The sequence below is a fragment of the Elaeis guineensis genome, chromosome 12 (genome assembly GCF_000442705.2).
Source record: "Elaeis guineensis isolate ETL-2024a chromosome 12, EG11, whole genome shotgun sequence".
Lineage (NCBI taxonomy): Eukaryota > Viridiplantae > Streptophyta > Magnoliopsida > Arecales > Arecaceae > Elaeis > Elaeis guineensis.
This window is the reverse complement of record NC_026004.2, coordinates 8161991-8176257: the sequence shown is the minus strand read 5'-3', so window position 1 is coordinate 8176257 and position 14267 is coordinate 8161991. Positions and strand designations below refer to the sequence as shown.

Sequence of the window (14267 nt, the reverse complement as noted above, 5' to 3'; positions counted from 1 at the left end):
AGATTGATCCTTCACAAAAAAAAAAAAAAAGGATAAAAGTTAGAAGAATAGAACTTCAAAATAAACTTAAAGCCAATTTTCCATTTGAGAACGGTCCAGAACGATGTATTCCAATAAACACATCCACATAAGAAAATGGCTGGCCGCCCAGTGGATCCAAAATTTACAAAGATACTGTCATATAAGGAGCTCTACAAAAAGCCTCAACATCTGTCATACCACAGCAAAATGCCGCACCGGCCAAAACAACAACAGACTGAGATTACAAACTGCAAAAGAAGAGGAACCAATTGAGGGGATATGACAGATTACTTAGCAACAAAACATCAGGATATTGCTGTGCCGTCTATCATAAATGCCCATTCCAGAATGATAAATCAAAATCAGGTCAACAACTGTCCTACAGTTAGTCATCAGCATCAGCAGATGAAGTTGATAATGGCTGAGATGACTTTAACTCCTACGATGCTGATGCAGTTGGGTCTCCAATTTCCTGTGGCAGATCTGTTTCCATCATGTGTTTCTCTTCATCTTCAGATTCTACTATAGGTTCTTCAGATTCAGCCTTTGACCTGACACAGTACAGCGAATTATAAGATTTGAGATTCCATAACTGTTTCCAGTGGAATGACCCGGTATCCTACAAGTGAAGGTGCTCATAAAAAGCCATATCTGTTCAAGATTTTCTAAAAGCAACACATTTGATTGATCAAAGCATCAAACCATCGTGTCAATCATGTTCAAGATCCAAAAGAACCACTAGTCATGATTGGAGGTCCATGAAAGGCACAGGATCGAATTTATAGAAGTCTAGTTATATCTCAGATCAAGGTTTTAAATCCCACAAAATGGGGCTATCTCGGTTTTTCCATGAAACGAGACGCGTTGTCGTCCCGACATTTGGGACAAAGAATATCCCAAGACGTCTCAATCGGGACGTCCTTGTCTCGATACATAGGATGGTACCCCATCCCCGTGTCTTGTGGGACGTCCTGTTGGGACTTGAATCCTCATCTTAGATATGAAGGATAGTAGGAATTCTTTATAAATCAAAGGTGCATTTAATCAAACCCATACCAAGGATCCCCTACAAGGATAACCGTGTAAGAGAAGATAAGGGGCAAGAAAAGCTCAAGAGCCACGAAGACTAAAAGCACAACAAACTATTCACAGGAGTTGAACTAAAGCAGGAAAACGATAAGATGGCTTTAAATTCACCTTGGTTAAAAGCAAAAATGCAGTGATATGAAACACTCACCTTGGTTTAAAATTACGGACTTTTAAATCCTGTATAACACGGATGAATGCATGAAGAGCCATTTTCTTAACCTGGATCATGTTCAATAAAGTTAGAAACCATAACAGGAATTGGAACAAAATCTTCAAGATGCATAACAACAAACAAATTTAATAGAAGCATGAAAAAGCACAATTATGGATTTATAGGGAAGAAGCATAGGACCAAATTAGTAAACCTCTAGCTTATCTTCCTTAGCCCTGTGCTCTTCTGGAAGTACACGAAATTCTTCTGTTAATCGAATGCATTGACGGACATTCTCAGGAGACACAAAGTCTAGAGCAACCTTTATGCATGACTGTTCATGAGGGAAAAAAATGTCAAATTGCAGTTACCAATGAATCAAGCATAAACCCTTGGATTAAGTCAGAATAATAGTTCATAAATAACAAATAATCCACTTATCATGTAAATAAAAGAGAAGCACACCTTCAAATTTCTAACTTGATGGGGACATCCTGCTGGGATAAAGACAGCCTCGCCAAGCTTTTGCTCAAAAGTCCAGGGCTCAATTCCTAAATGAATCCAAGATTATTAGATCTAGATGCCTTCAATCTTAGCAATACGAATGCATAACAGATAACCAACAAGGCCATCATTGTGTCCATAATTAGTGTAAGATTAACTGACCATATTCATCCTTAAGCTTCCTTTTATGCTCCAAGGTTAAATAGAAAGACTGGTCATGAATAGGGTGAAGCACCTATAACAGACGATTGAAGTTATTTACAATGCAAAAAGGAAGATGAAGTGCAATACAACATAATACTGTGCATAATGACTTGTTACCTGTTCAACTGGAGAACAGTGGACATGCCTGAACTCTCTAGCATGTTTTTTAAGATATTCCTGTAGCTTCGTAACATCTTCTCTTCTAAAAATATCCCACAAAGCACCACCTTCTGGCTGCTTCTGCTCTTTTTCCTCTATGCTGTCACCAGACACAGCAGATCGTTGCTCTCTTACGTTAGCTGAACCTCCGGCTTCCTTCACCTCTGCACCATTTTCAGAATCTGAAAGTTCCTCCACTTGACCACCATCAGCATTTTCAGTGGTTTCAGTGTTGACAGTAACAGGATCAAGTTCTCTTTTCATTCGTTGACCAGAAACTGCAGGCTTTCTCCCCCTCCTTTTCTTCCTACTTCTATTTTTTGTTCTCTCATCTGGCCCTTCAGAAACTTTATGATTGTTACCCTCAGCTTGGATCTCCACATCATTACCAGATTTGTCTTCTGGTTCGAGATGAGGAGATAGCATCACAGTTTCACCCTCGCTCTGAATTTCCCCTGAAGTTTGCCCAGGCACTACCTTGCTCGGCTTCTTCCCAAAATCAGCAGGCTGGCCCCTCTTCTTTTGACCTCGTTTCGTCTTAACCACAAGCATTTCATCATCATCCTTAACATTTGCATTACGCACTTCATCATTTTCAGTTTTACTGGAAAACTGACTAGCATTATCTCCTTGATCGACTCCTCTAGAGCAAGAGACTCCATTGCTTTCAGTTTTAACAGGACACAGAGGGAAATTGTCATTACCATACAGCCCAGTTTGGCAAGCATCATTACCTGCTTCAGCTTTGACACCAGTATCCTGATCAGATCCTTCCTCCCAAGCTCCATTTCTGGCATTTACCACTGCCAATATCTGCAACTGACCAGTTCCTTTCAAGGAGGATTCAGATATAGGAAAATCTCCATCAGCAGCGGCACAAGACTGAATATCAACCAAATCAGATGTGGATTTAATCACTGATGGATCTTCAGTATGAACTTCCACAGTCTCTTTTAAATCATCACAGACTTTGCCAGAATGCCGGATTTCATTCTGGCATATATTCACTTGACCCATCTCTGGACTTCTAAGAGCTCCTTCACCATTCAAATTACAAGAAGCCATTTGACCAACTTTCTTCTCTTCCAATTCACTAGCTGATGCATGCAACTTAATGGTTTTCAGAACAGGCTTGTCGACAGAAAGCTTCAGACAAATTCCATCACCTGCTTGACTATCATCTTCAGTTGTTTGATGTCCTTTCAAATCTTCATTCTGAGAAAGCTTTTGGTTATTTGATAAACAACCATTTTGTCCCTCTTGTTCATCATGCATTACACCTCTTTCAGCTTCAATGTCAGAAAAGCTTGCATCAGCATCTTTCTGAACATCCATTGCATCCCCAATCTTAATATCTGAATCGTTCACATGAGATTCAGCTATAGAGAGAGAATTTATTTTTTGCTGACCAAAAGAATCATCACATATCATATTGTTGGCTTGAACAGGATGATGAAGGTCATTTTCTAAACTAGGTGCTTGAATGGAGTGTTTTCCCCCAGCAGTAAAGGTGACATATGACTTATCATCAGGAGGCTCCATTACAGATTTCCCTGGAGATGGCGATGAGTTCTCTTCTGGATCTTTTCGTGTGGTACAATTCTGTTCTCTTAAATCTTGATCCCTGTGTTTCTTTTTCAACTTCTCTATCCTAGAAAGCTGATAATCAGTAAGGGTTATCTCTGCTGTGTGTGTTAAGACATTCACCTGGGTAAGCAATTACATATCAGGCATTAAAAAATTTCCCTGATTAAAATGGAGTAATGTGCGAAACACAAACTACTGAAATGATCTAAAACACAGGCTCAACAACAAATGCTAATGAAAAAAGGTTTAATCTAATGTACTAATACTATTAAAAAACGGCAAACAGAAAATCTAACCATTAAATTCAATAATTACAGCCCATGATTTTATAGGTGTTTCCAGAGATCAAGAGATGATAGCCAAAAACAACAAACACCAAAAAATGATGGTCACAACAAACACCAAAAAATGATGGTAACAACAAACAGACGTTTCTGCTTTAGCTTTTCAACACTTTCCCAATAAAAAACAGAAAACTTAAAATGGTTAATACTGCAGAAGGATAACCTTTCGGGAGATATCAAATCATTAAAGCCAGGGGCACTAATGTATCCTCAAAAGCTCTGAAATCAGATTCTGAGACTATTGCACAAACATGTGGATGAGTTAGGCTATATATGTATTGACTCACCTCATACAGAAAACCAAATGTCAATTATCAACATGGGGTAACTTATACCAACTTACCAAAAATTGAGCCACAGATGAACATGATATTTATTTTTTTACGGTACACGAACATGATATTAATAATTGAAGAAAAATACATACTGCATCAGACATATCACAATGAAGCTTCGTCACGGAATCACCCCTGCCCAACTCTTGGGGAAGACCATAAGCAATATATGTTTTGGGTCCCAGGTCTGGCTTTAGAACATCCTTCGGCAGCTTCACTGCAAGATTCAGAGGACCATACCTAGGATCTGTATATTCCGGGAATGGCAAAGCAGTTATAAACTCGGCACCATGGCGAGGTAACCGATCCTCAAAGGAACTGGCTGGAGGCCAATCCTTCAGTTTTAGCATCTCAGGCCATTGATTTCTGTGAGTTCGCCCCTCAGTATATCCTCTGAAAAATTGGTGAATATTTATCTCAACCTACAACATACAACATATGCATCAGGGAGTCTCAAGTTAGATAGATAGCACAAAACACCACCATGCAGTTGGCCAGTCTGCCAACACATTTCCTAGCATTAGACTGTGAAAATTATACAGGATGGTAAAAACACATCAAACAAGGAACACACAGCTTTCAAAAATAGACATAGGCAACTGCCTACTTGCATGACATTCATCAGATAGTCCATTTTATCCAATGTAAAAAATGAACAACCAAGGAACACACATTCCCCAACTGCAGAGACGGTTGCAACTACATATCCACAAAAGTTTCTTCAAAGATTCTTTGCTTCAATAGGTACATGTAGTGTGTACATTTCCATCTGAATAGAGCATTACCAAATTACATTCCTTCAGAAATCTATTCAAATGTTTACTAGGATTTAAATTAATTGACAAACTTCATACATTGGTCAAAATGTACTTCACTGTGAGTAGATTTTACAACCGCAGCAGTTTTTGTTCATGCTTAACACAATGGAACAAATTGTCATCCAACTAAGGATGCATCAGTTGCATATACATGATTAAGAAGTTTGGAAAGCTCTGTCAGTCATGATGCAAAGAAAATAAATAAAGGAAAATATAGACCGTTCTACAACTTTTTCAACAGAACAAGGACAATACCAAAGATGTGTGTGTATTCAATGAAACTACTTTAGAAACATCTCCTAACATCAAAAACATCAATGAGATACCAAAACTAACCTCACACCAATCCAAACAATCAATAGCCTTTACTGCAAGCTGCTCAGATGAAGCCTTAGACTTTGTCTTCTCTCGCAATGCACGCCACATAACCATTGGCTCCCAGCTCAGGCCAGAAGTAAGCTCAAGTACATCACGAACAATCACCGGCTCTCCCTTTAACCAGTGGTTTTGGAAGTGCTTCAGTTCTCCCTGTTGAATATCTCTAGCAGTAGGACAGTATAAATAATTATCATCAGAATTCTCCCTATAGGCTGCTTTCCGCAACATTTCACTCCCAGCATTAATATTACCAGATGCAGTGAAACAGGCACATGAACTGGACATGTCCCCAAATTTTGCAAACCTATTGCTCCTAGCAATTGCATCAGCTTTCTCCTCTAACTGGAAAAGCAACTTTTCAGGAAACATGCACTTCAGCTCCAAGAGGGAGCTGCCACAGCCCCCAATCTCCTTTGGCGGGCAAGGAATGCTGCCATCACTATTTGCTTTCCATCTTGTCATATGAGTCATTCGATCTGTAGAGATAGCAATCCGGTTGTCTATAGAACTCTCTTGACTTTTTTTCCTCTTCTCTTGACCTTTATTCATGCGACGAGGACATCCCCCATGCACATAATCCTTACCCCTGTCCTGATATGGCAAAATTACTGTCCCATCACCACCAGCTATGTGACCTTCACGTAGTTCCCGGCAGCAACTAAGGCATAAGTCATATGAACAGCGACGGCAGCTTCTATGGAAATCAACAATAGAGGTTCTGCAATTGTCACTGCTCCAGAACAATTTCAGAGATCAGGTTTTTGAAAGGCTTAACTTAACCACATGCGGAGCCTATTACTTATGAAGAGCAAAGTTTCCATCAGTTGAGATATCAGTCAGTAAGTATCAAAGGCTCAATGATACTATATAACTAATATCTCAGATGAAATTTCCTAATCAATCTTTACAATCTTAAATGAACATTTAACATAAATGCTTTTGTGGAAATTGTTAGAATACACGGAAAGTTCTTCAGGCCCACCTACTGCTAGCTTGGCAACTTAAAATTTAATCCACCATCCATATTGTGCAAATTCCTGAGAATCATGCAAGTCCCCTCAAGCCATGTGGCAGGAGGAACTTTTCATGTCCATCAGACAAGGGCCCCCCAGCATTACTCATTTTTAAATATTAGATATTTAAGTTTATGCAATAAGAATAGTATGTAATCATGGATTTACCAATATTGGCCAATATTTAGATATCTAAGTTCCATGGTATCAGCCAACATATGGAAAATATCCAGTCCTCATATATTTTTTCCAAGTGTTCCATTTTGGCCAAGAGAAAACCCAATTTAGGTCTAGATCGGCATAGGCCATCAAACAAGATGACCGAGATCTATGGTTTTAAAAAATCTTGATGAGGGAAAGAGTTTTACCAGTAGACACGTTCATCCTTTTGACAGTTAGCTCTTTTTAACTTTATTTCAGTCAATGCACAACCTGGTCAGGAGAAAAATGCAGCAGCAGGGGAGAAAGATCAGATGGAAAAGAATGGATGGAAAAGGTATACAACTTTAAGTCCAATTTATGCCAATGATACCTCGGATCTTGGCCTCGATTTCCTTTTCTGCCATCTGTTCTTGTTGTAGTTCTTTCAACCATGGCAGCAATAAGCGTACAATATAACAGTTGTATTGGACTCGGTCAGCATTCTTAATCTTTTTTTCAGGAGGCTAGAGTCAAGATAGAGAGTGTGTCATCAGATATGATTACATAAGTAGAGAACCAAATGCAACAATGATCAAGAATTCCAAATACCAAAATCAGACCTCAGAAACTCCTTTCATTCGCAAGCATGCCTTGCAATTGCAATTGTTGCAGCAAACTGGGCATTCTTTTGCAAATTCAGCCTCCGATAAGTGAGGATACCTGATAAAAATCACAAAGGAAAAAGCATATACATAATAGAACATCTATATTTTCAAGCTTGCAATTTTCACTATTACACTATGAAACACTGAATACCTTACCACTGCAGCCACTGACCTCAAAAGAATACCTATCAGCTAACTCCATACAACCTTCTAAACAGTCAAAAGAACAGTAAAATTTGGAAGCATAGAACATATTCCTTAACGATGTCAATGATAACAGCATAAAATTTACACATTTCTACAATTCAGCCCTGGCAGAAAGAAGGTAGAAGAAACTTTTTTTTCTTAGAAAAAAGAAACGGATGAGACATGGAATAGTAAACGAGCAAAAAGGGAAATATGGAATTTATCATAAAATTGCGATGAAGAGCTTTTAAAGGTTAAAACCTACAAATGAGAACATACATTTACAAGAAGAATGAATAGATAAAGAAGAAAGGTGCAAGGATCATCACTCACCAGCGAGTCATGCACGGTACACAAAAGCGCTTCCTTTTGCACATCAAACACCATACTACCCTTCCCTTATCATTCCTCTGGCATTGGTGGCACATTAGGGCATCCTCCCCTGTCAGTACCCTCCTCTTAGAACCCTAAAAAAGAAGATACATGCTATAAATTAACTGCATTCGACCAAACCAAAGAGATAAAGTCGTGCGTCCAACCCATAGTGGAGAGAATTTATTACCTCAGGTTTTTTCTCAGGGCCTAAAACCTTGTTGGAGTTCCTCGTAACCCTAGCAACAGAAGAGGGCCCAGCTTCCAAATCCTCCTTCTTGGCCTTTCTCCCCTTCCCACCCTCCTTCTTCCAATGCTTCCTCTTTCGCTTCTTCCCCACCTTCGAAACTTCCTCTTCTTCCACTTCTTCGTCGCCCTAATCCTCATCACATCACCGTATGTTAAAATAAAAAAAATAAAAAAAAAAAAAGGAAGAAGAAGAAGATAAATTTTTGTCATACAAAACAGTAGATAAATTTCTAAAGCCCACACAAAATCGTTCCCTGCCTTCTCCAGGCCGAAAACAGCAAGAAACGAAAACGGAAAGGATCAAATCTTTCTCCAAGAAAGAAGGAGAAAAACTTAAGCATTGCAAGAAATCGCCCCTCAAGCTCGCCAGAACCGAAAAAGATAAAGAACGCAAAGGAAAACAAAAAAAGATCGAATTTTGCGCCAAAAAACAAAGAAAAGACCGCAAATTAACTTGAAGAAATCGCTCTCTGACCTTCACGAGTCCGTCTTCCTCGTTCTCCTCATCGCTTCCGAAAACGTCCACCACTATCGGCTTCACCGGCTTCCTTTCCCTCATCTGGATATCCCTTCCGGCGAACATTCCACCAACGCTAGCCGCCGGCGGCCGGAACGTCCTATCATCACTCTTCTTCCTCCGCCGGCTGCTCCGCCCGCCCCCGCTCTCCCCATCCCTCGACGAAACCCTAACCCTACTTTTATTCACCTGCTGCTCGTGATGAACCTCGCAGAGGGTGATTCCTTCCTTCCTCCAGTTCTTGCACCGCCACGACTTGCCGTCGCTCCGCTTGCACCGCCGATCCGTCGGCGGCGTCCCCGGCCGCTGCCCGCCGGCCATCCTCTCCCCAGAAAACCCGGTTCTCTCGCCCCGAAACCTCCGGTTTTTGAAACCCACTCGTCCCGCCACAGAGAAAAAGACCGGTAGCAGTGAAAAGGGAAACGAAAAGACCAGTCTTTGCTTGATGGCGTAAAGAAAGAAGCGGGGTAGATGATGAGAGTATATATATATACATCCATAAAAGAGAGAATGGAACAATTAAGAGCTGGTGCAAAATAGACTCTCTCGCTTCCTAGCTTGAATCGCTGTCCGGGAAATGCAAATTTAATGCATGGGAAACGGGTTCGAGAAACGGCACGAGGCCAACGCGTGGCTGGGGCGGAGGAGAAGCGGGATGGGGCGGGGGTAGCGGACGGCGCCCTCGGATTTTTGGGAGGAGAGCCAAAACCAGCGGCGGGGCTGCCGGTTTCGGGGGAGCGCCCGCCCGTTGCGCGATCGATTGGGGTTTGGTGTTCCGGAGGTACGAGTTATCGTCCCCTGTCGCGCGCGTGGGCGTATGGCGCGGTTTGCGAATTTTGGCCCGTGTGTCGGATGAGTGCGTCCCGCTGGACCCAACCTGCGAGCTCTCGGATTGGAAGGAAGCCAATCTGGGCCAAGAATACCATCTTTATACTCTCTTGCCGGATTATAAACTATGGAAATGGTTTGGAGCTGGATGCTCGGGCGGGGAAATGTACGGACTGACGTTCCACGTCTCCACCAACTTTCTCATGCTTCATCTTACCATAAACTGTTTTCTCTATTTTAAAATCAGAAGCAGGAGTAGATCTGAAGAAGATTTTTTTTTTTTTTCAAGAAATATACGAAGCAAGTAATCGGATGAAGTAAATATAGAATAAATTAAAAAATTATTCATCCAAATATAATTTATTTATTAAATAAATTAAAAATTTATATTTAAATCTAATTTATTTATTAAATAGATAATTCGTTCCGATATGTCTAATCCATTTATCAAATAGATCAAATTAGGTTAAATATATTAGGCCCATGATTCAATGGATTAAATAGATTATCTAACTTAATTTAATTTAAATATTAAATAGATTAGACGAATTAAATGAGTTAAATATCTAAAACTCAAATTCGATTCAAATATTAAACAGATTAAATGGAGTAATCTATTTATAATCTAAATCTATTTATGATAGATCATATTTTATTTTTTTTTAATTTTAATCATATATTATATAAATAGGCTCACGTTAGACAGATGTGGTAAGAAAAATATAGATAGTTGCGCATGATTGTTGAAGAGAAGACGTATGAAAAGAAAATAGAAAGGGTATTGGTGGTTGGAAGGTTTGATACATGGCAGAGACGCTAGCAATTGTTTTACCGCGAAACTTGATACGAGGAGTTAGTGAAACACCATTGCTGTGTCGTAGGCGTGAGCAAATTGTGTGATTGGATGTATCCACCACATCGCTATCTTGGAAATGGAGGCTCTCATTCGTCATGAGAACAGTGTTGCGTTTGAATGCTAAATACGTGAGGTAGCTGTCGAACATTAGGTGCAAAAATATTATGCGAAAGAGAGAGCTCTTCAAGATAGATATAAGCATGTACGGCTCTCAATGGTGTAAATGATGCATGGCAAAGGATGCTGAATCATTTAGAAAAGATTATTGGACATCATTAAGATACCAGCTCTGAAGTTTAAGATGTGGGAGGAGGCCAAGCCCCCGATTTAAGGTTCGTAAATAGGTTAATAACTATATGCAAGGATATATTAGTTTGGATCCCTCAAGTTCTAATGTGAAAAATAATCATAGAACCATTTTATTAAGATTGCAACTTAATTGATAAAGTGGCAAATTCTAACAGGCATTTGAAGTATTCTGAAAGATCCCTAAATAATGTCTATAAAAGCCAGGAAGGACAAATTAGCAAAGAATTATTTATCTTTTTTTGATAAATAAGAATTGTGTATCTTTCAAGATTATGAAAAGTCAGATCATTTATCTTTTGGACATCGTCACTTTTTAGAGTACCTAGTCCAAACCCTAAATTTCTAAACGCTGAAGTTTTCATTTGTTTTGATTTACCCACATTAGTGAAAGCTCTCGTTCCTTTGTTTCCATTAGTTGGGTATTCTTTTTCAATTTTGAAAGGTCAATTTATTTTAATATATAATTTATTATATTGTCAATGTTTTCTCTCAACATAGCTTACGCTCCTTTGTTTCTTTAAAAAAACAAAATAAAATCTCTCTTGAAAATGAAGGTTCAGCTTGCTCCAAGCTATTGCCGTTATGCTTGGGCTACAACTAATCGTGGAAGTCAAATATTGCCAAGAGGTTCTACCAGAATATCTATCTTTTCTTTTCTTTCTATAGAATTTGCCATGTTATCATAACTTTTTTCTTTTGATATAAAAATCTAAAACCATAAACATACAAAACCTATGAAGATTAAAATGCATGATAAATTCCATCCTTTCTTCCTTCTTTTAACACTCTATTTCCATTAAAAATTGATAAAATTCTTTTATATCAAGGCATCAAACTCATGAAACCCAACCTATCAACTTTTGCGTCGCATGATGGCACCATTTAATAGATACCGATCGACCCATCATACCATGCAGCTGTAATATTCGACATTGGACAAAACAGCAATGAAAGCAAGTTATCTAGACATCTAAATCTAGACAAAATAGCAGAGAGCCCTCAGCTCAGATTATTTATGCAATCTTTTTCAATTTTGATACAATCCATATATTCCTAAAACAAATATTAACTTTCCGTGTTTATAAATTTTTATCATGCATAAGAATCCATGTCTCACTTTCACCGCACTCTAATTAAATACAGCAAACATCATCTGCAAATCAACCAAAACCTAAATTAGTAAGAACTTTAGTTTTTATCATACATCACGTTTCTATCCTCTTGATTCCCAATGCCCTTCACTTCATGTAGAACCACCTAGGCTAGTATTACCACCTCACTTGCCACCTTTGTTGGCTCTTGCTCTTCTGGCTTCCGCTAGCCTCTAGCATATAATATCGTATGAAATGGATGCCTCTTAGTACTTTCAGCAACTTCTAATTAATAGCTTAATCGAACCCACTTTAGTTGTCTCCATATTGAACGTGCCCGTTTGCTTTATTGGAATTGTAAGCAATTGCCCAGCAATGACATTACGAACTTCATCCAATATTGATAAAATAAAAATAAAAATTGAGTTTTAATTGAGATCGGTAACAACATCCAATATTACCCCTCTCCATACAAAAAAAATGACAAAATAGGAACATCGCCCCTATTTCAATCGGAGGCCTTTAGAGGCTCTCCTGTCTCCTTCCCTCCTCCTCTCTATCTTTTTCTCTCTTTTCTTCTCCCTTTCCTCTTCTTGTCAGCCCTTCATCGAGCGTAATAGGCCTTCAGTAACCTTCAGAGGCTCTCTCTCTCCTTCCCTTTCCCCTCTCATTTTTTTTCTTTCATCCTTCCTTTATCCTGCTGCATCGATTCAAATCTGACATAGAACGATATGGAGGCTTACTAAACCATTTAATTGGCTGATCAGTTCGGACTTCGATACTAGTACAACGAATCTTAATTAAAAAAATATGACTTAAAGCATGCATAATATATCAGAGTTAACCTCACGCCAACCCATATAACTAATTTCTTTAAATTTAAAAGCACTCATAGATATTGACTTGTCTCACAATGCATGCTATATAACCATTGGCTCCCAGCTTAGGTTATAAGTAAGCGCAAGCACATCATGAACAATTACCCAATGATTTTGGAGGTATTCTAGAGAAGGTAGATGGATTGATGTATCTCTTTTACCAATATTCATTGCGGGACATCTTCTTTCTGATTTTTTGAATTGTATTCTTATTTGTTGTGTATACGAATTCTTCCAATTTATCAAAAAAAATACATATCTTTAGTGGTCGGATGGCATAAATAGTTATCGTCAGAATTCTTCTTACAAGTTGCTTTCTGAAACAGTTCGCTCCCAGCATTTAGATGGCAAACAGGAGCATCACTGAACATGTCCCCAAATCTCCCAAGCACATCGCTTCCAGCAATTGTATCCACTTTCTCCTCTATCCAACAAAGCAACTTTTCAGGGAAGTCATGCGCTTCAGCTCCGCAAGGGGACTTACTGTTGGGAGATACGGACCGACCTACGGACCGACCTACGGACCAACCGACCGACCGATCGTCGGATGCCATTACTGACTGAGGGTATGTCGGTCGGGCGGACCTTTTTTACTCTCCCGACCGACTGCACCAGGGAGTCCGATGGCCGACTCTAGCAACATGTCCGACTGACTGTCGGAGGGGCCTGGATCTCCACCCGACGCCATACAGCTGGCGACCGGTCTAGGATCGGTCGACTCCTCCGATCGCCGTACAGCTGCTAGAGACTGTCAGCCCTGACAGCAACATGCGGCACTGCCACCTAAAGGCATTATCCCACCTAGGGCATTGTCAACCCTAGTGATTTGACAGCCCCACGGCGATGTGACACTTTCACGGTGACTCTGACAGTCTACAGTGAGTTGACAATTCCTCAATTGTCCGTGCCATTAATGACGGCGCCATACCATGCTCCACCATATATATATATCGGGGAAGGCAACAGTGCAAGAGGCCCTTCGAAGCGACAGGCTTGCTCCCTCTCTCTTTCTCTCTCTCTCTCTCGATTGAGCTCCCTGTCTTCATTTCACTGTTGCCCATTCACCTCTCTGACTTGACCGTCGGAGGGTCCCCGTCGGAGCCGCCTCCGGTCAGTGTGGACTTCCTTTTTTGCAGACGCTCGTTCCCGGCGACCAGACGACGAGGGGATTGGCCGCAACACTTACCATCAATATTTGCTTTCTATTCTTGCATAGGAATCAGATAATCTGTTGAGATAGCAAGCTGCCTGTCTAAAGAACTCTCTGTTAACTTTTTTCCTGACCTATTGACCTTTCTTTGCCTGATGAGGAGATTCCGCATGCACATGATCTTTACCTCTATCTTGATATGGCAAAACTACCATCCCAAAGACCACCATGTATGCAACCTTCTTTAAGATCCCAGAAGTGATTTATTTAATTTTGATCTGCATCTGGACCCAAACATGCATGCAGTCATCCCGGTCACATTCACATGAAACAACACCACTTCCTCGGTAGCAACAGGAAGCTTCATGTCCACCTCCGACTCCACCTCTCCTCGACCTACTTCTTCTGCCAACCTTTCGCTA

The 14267-nt window shown here is 40.0% G+C and overlaps 1 protein-coding gene across 1 annotated transcript; it reads right to left on the bottom strand.

Moving 5' to 3' along the window:
• Positions 1-54: 54 nt before the first annotated feature.
• On the bottom strand, positions 55-9267 carry LOC105055437 (lysine-specific demethylase JMJ27). The gene is made up of 14 exons (XM_010937247.4): positions 8692-9267; positions 8158-8343; positions 7929-8062; positions 7365-7464; positions 7136-7268; positions 6972-7035; positions 5549-6320; positions 4487-4816; positions 2087-3835; positions 1928-2000; positions 1727-1812; positions 1476-1595; positions 1259-1329; positions 55-572 (listed from the first exon to the last, which is right to left on the bottom strand). The coding sequence occupies exons 1-14, from the start codon at positions 9052-9054 to the stop codon at positions 461-463; spliced, it is 4293 nt and encodes a 1430-aa protein (XP_010935549.1). The 5' UTR covers positions 9055-9267; the 3' UTR covers positions 55-460.
• Between the last annotated feature and the right edge of the window lie 5000 nt (positions 9268-14267).

Excerpts from the sequence above, each read along its gene's own strand:
- LOC105055437 (XM_010937247.4), bottom strand. The coding sequence starts at position 9,054 with ATGGCCGGCGGGCAGCGGCCGGGGACGCCGCCGACGGATCGGCGGTGC. Across the intron at positions 7,036-7,135 it reads AATCGAGGCCAAGATCCGAG|GTTGTGCATTGACTGAAATA; the intron begins GTATCATTGGCA and ends TCTCCTGACCAG. Across the intron at positions 1,813-1,927 it reads GAAGCTTAAGGATGAATATG|GAATTGAGCCCTGGACTTTT; the intron begins GTCAGTTAATCT and ends GGATTCATTTAG.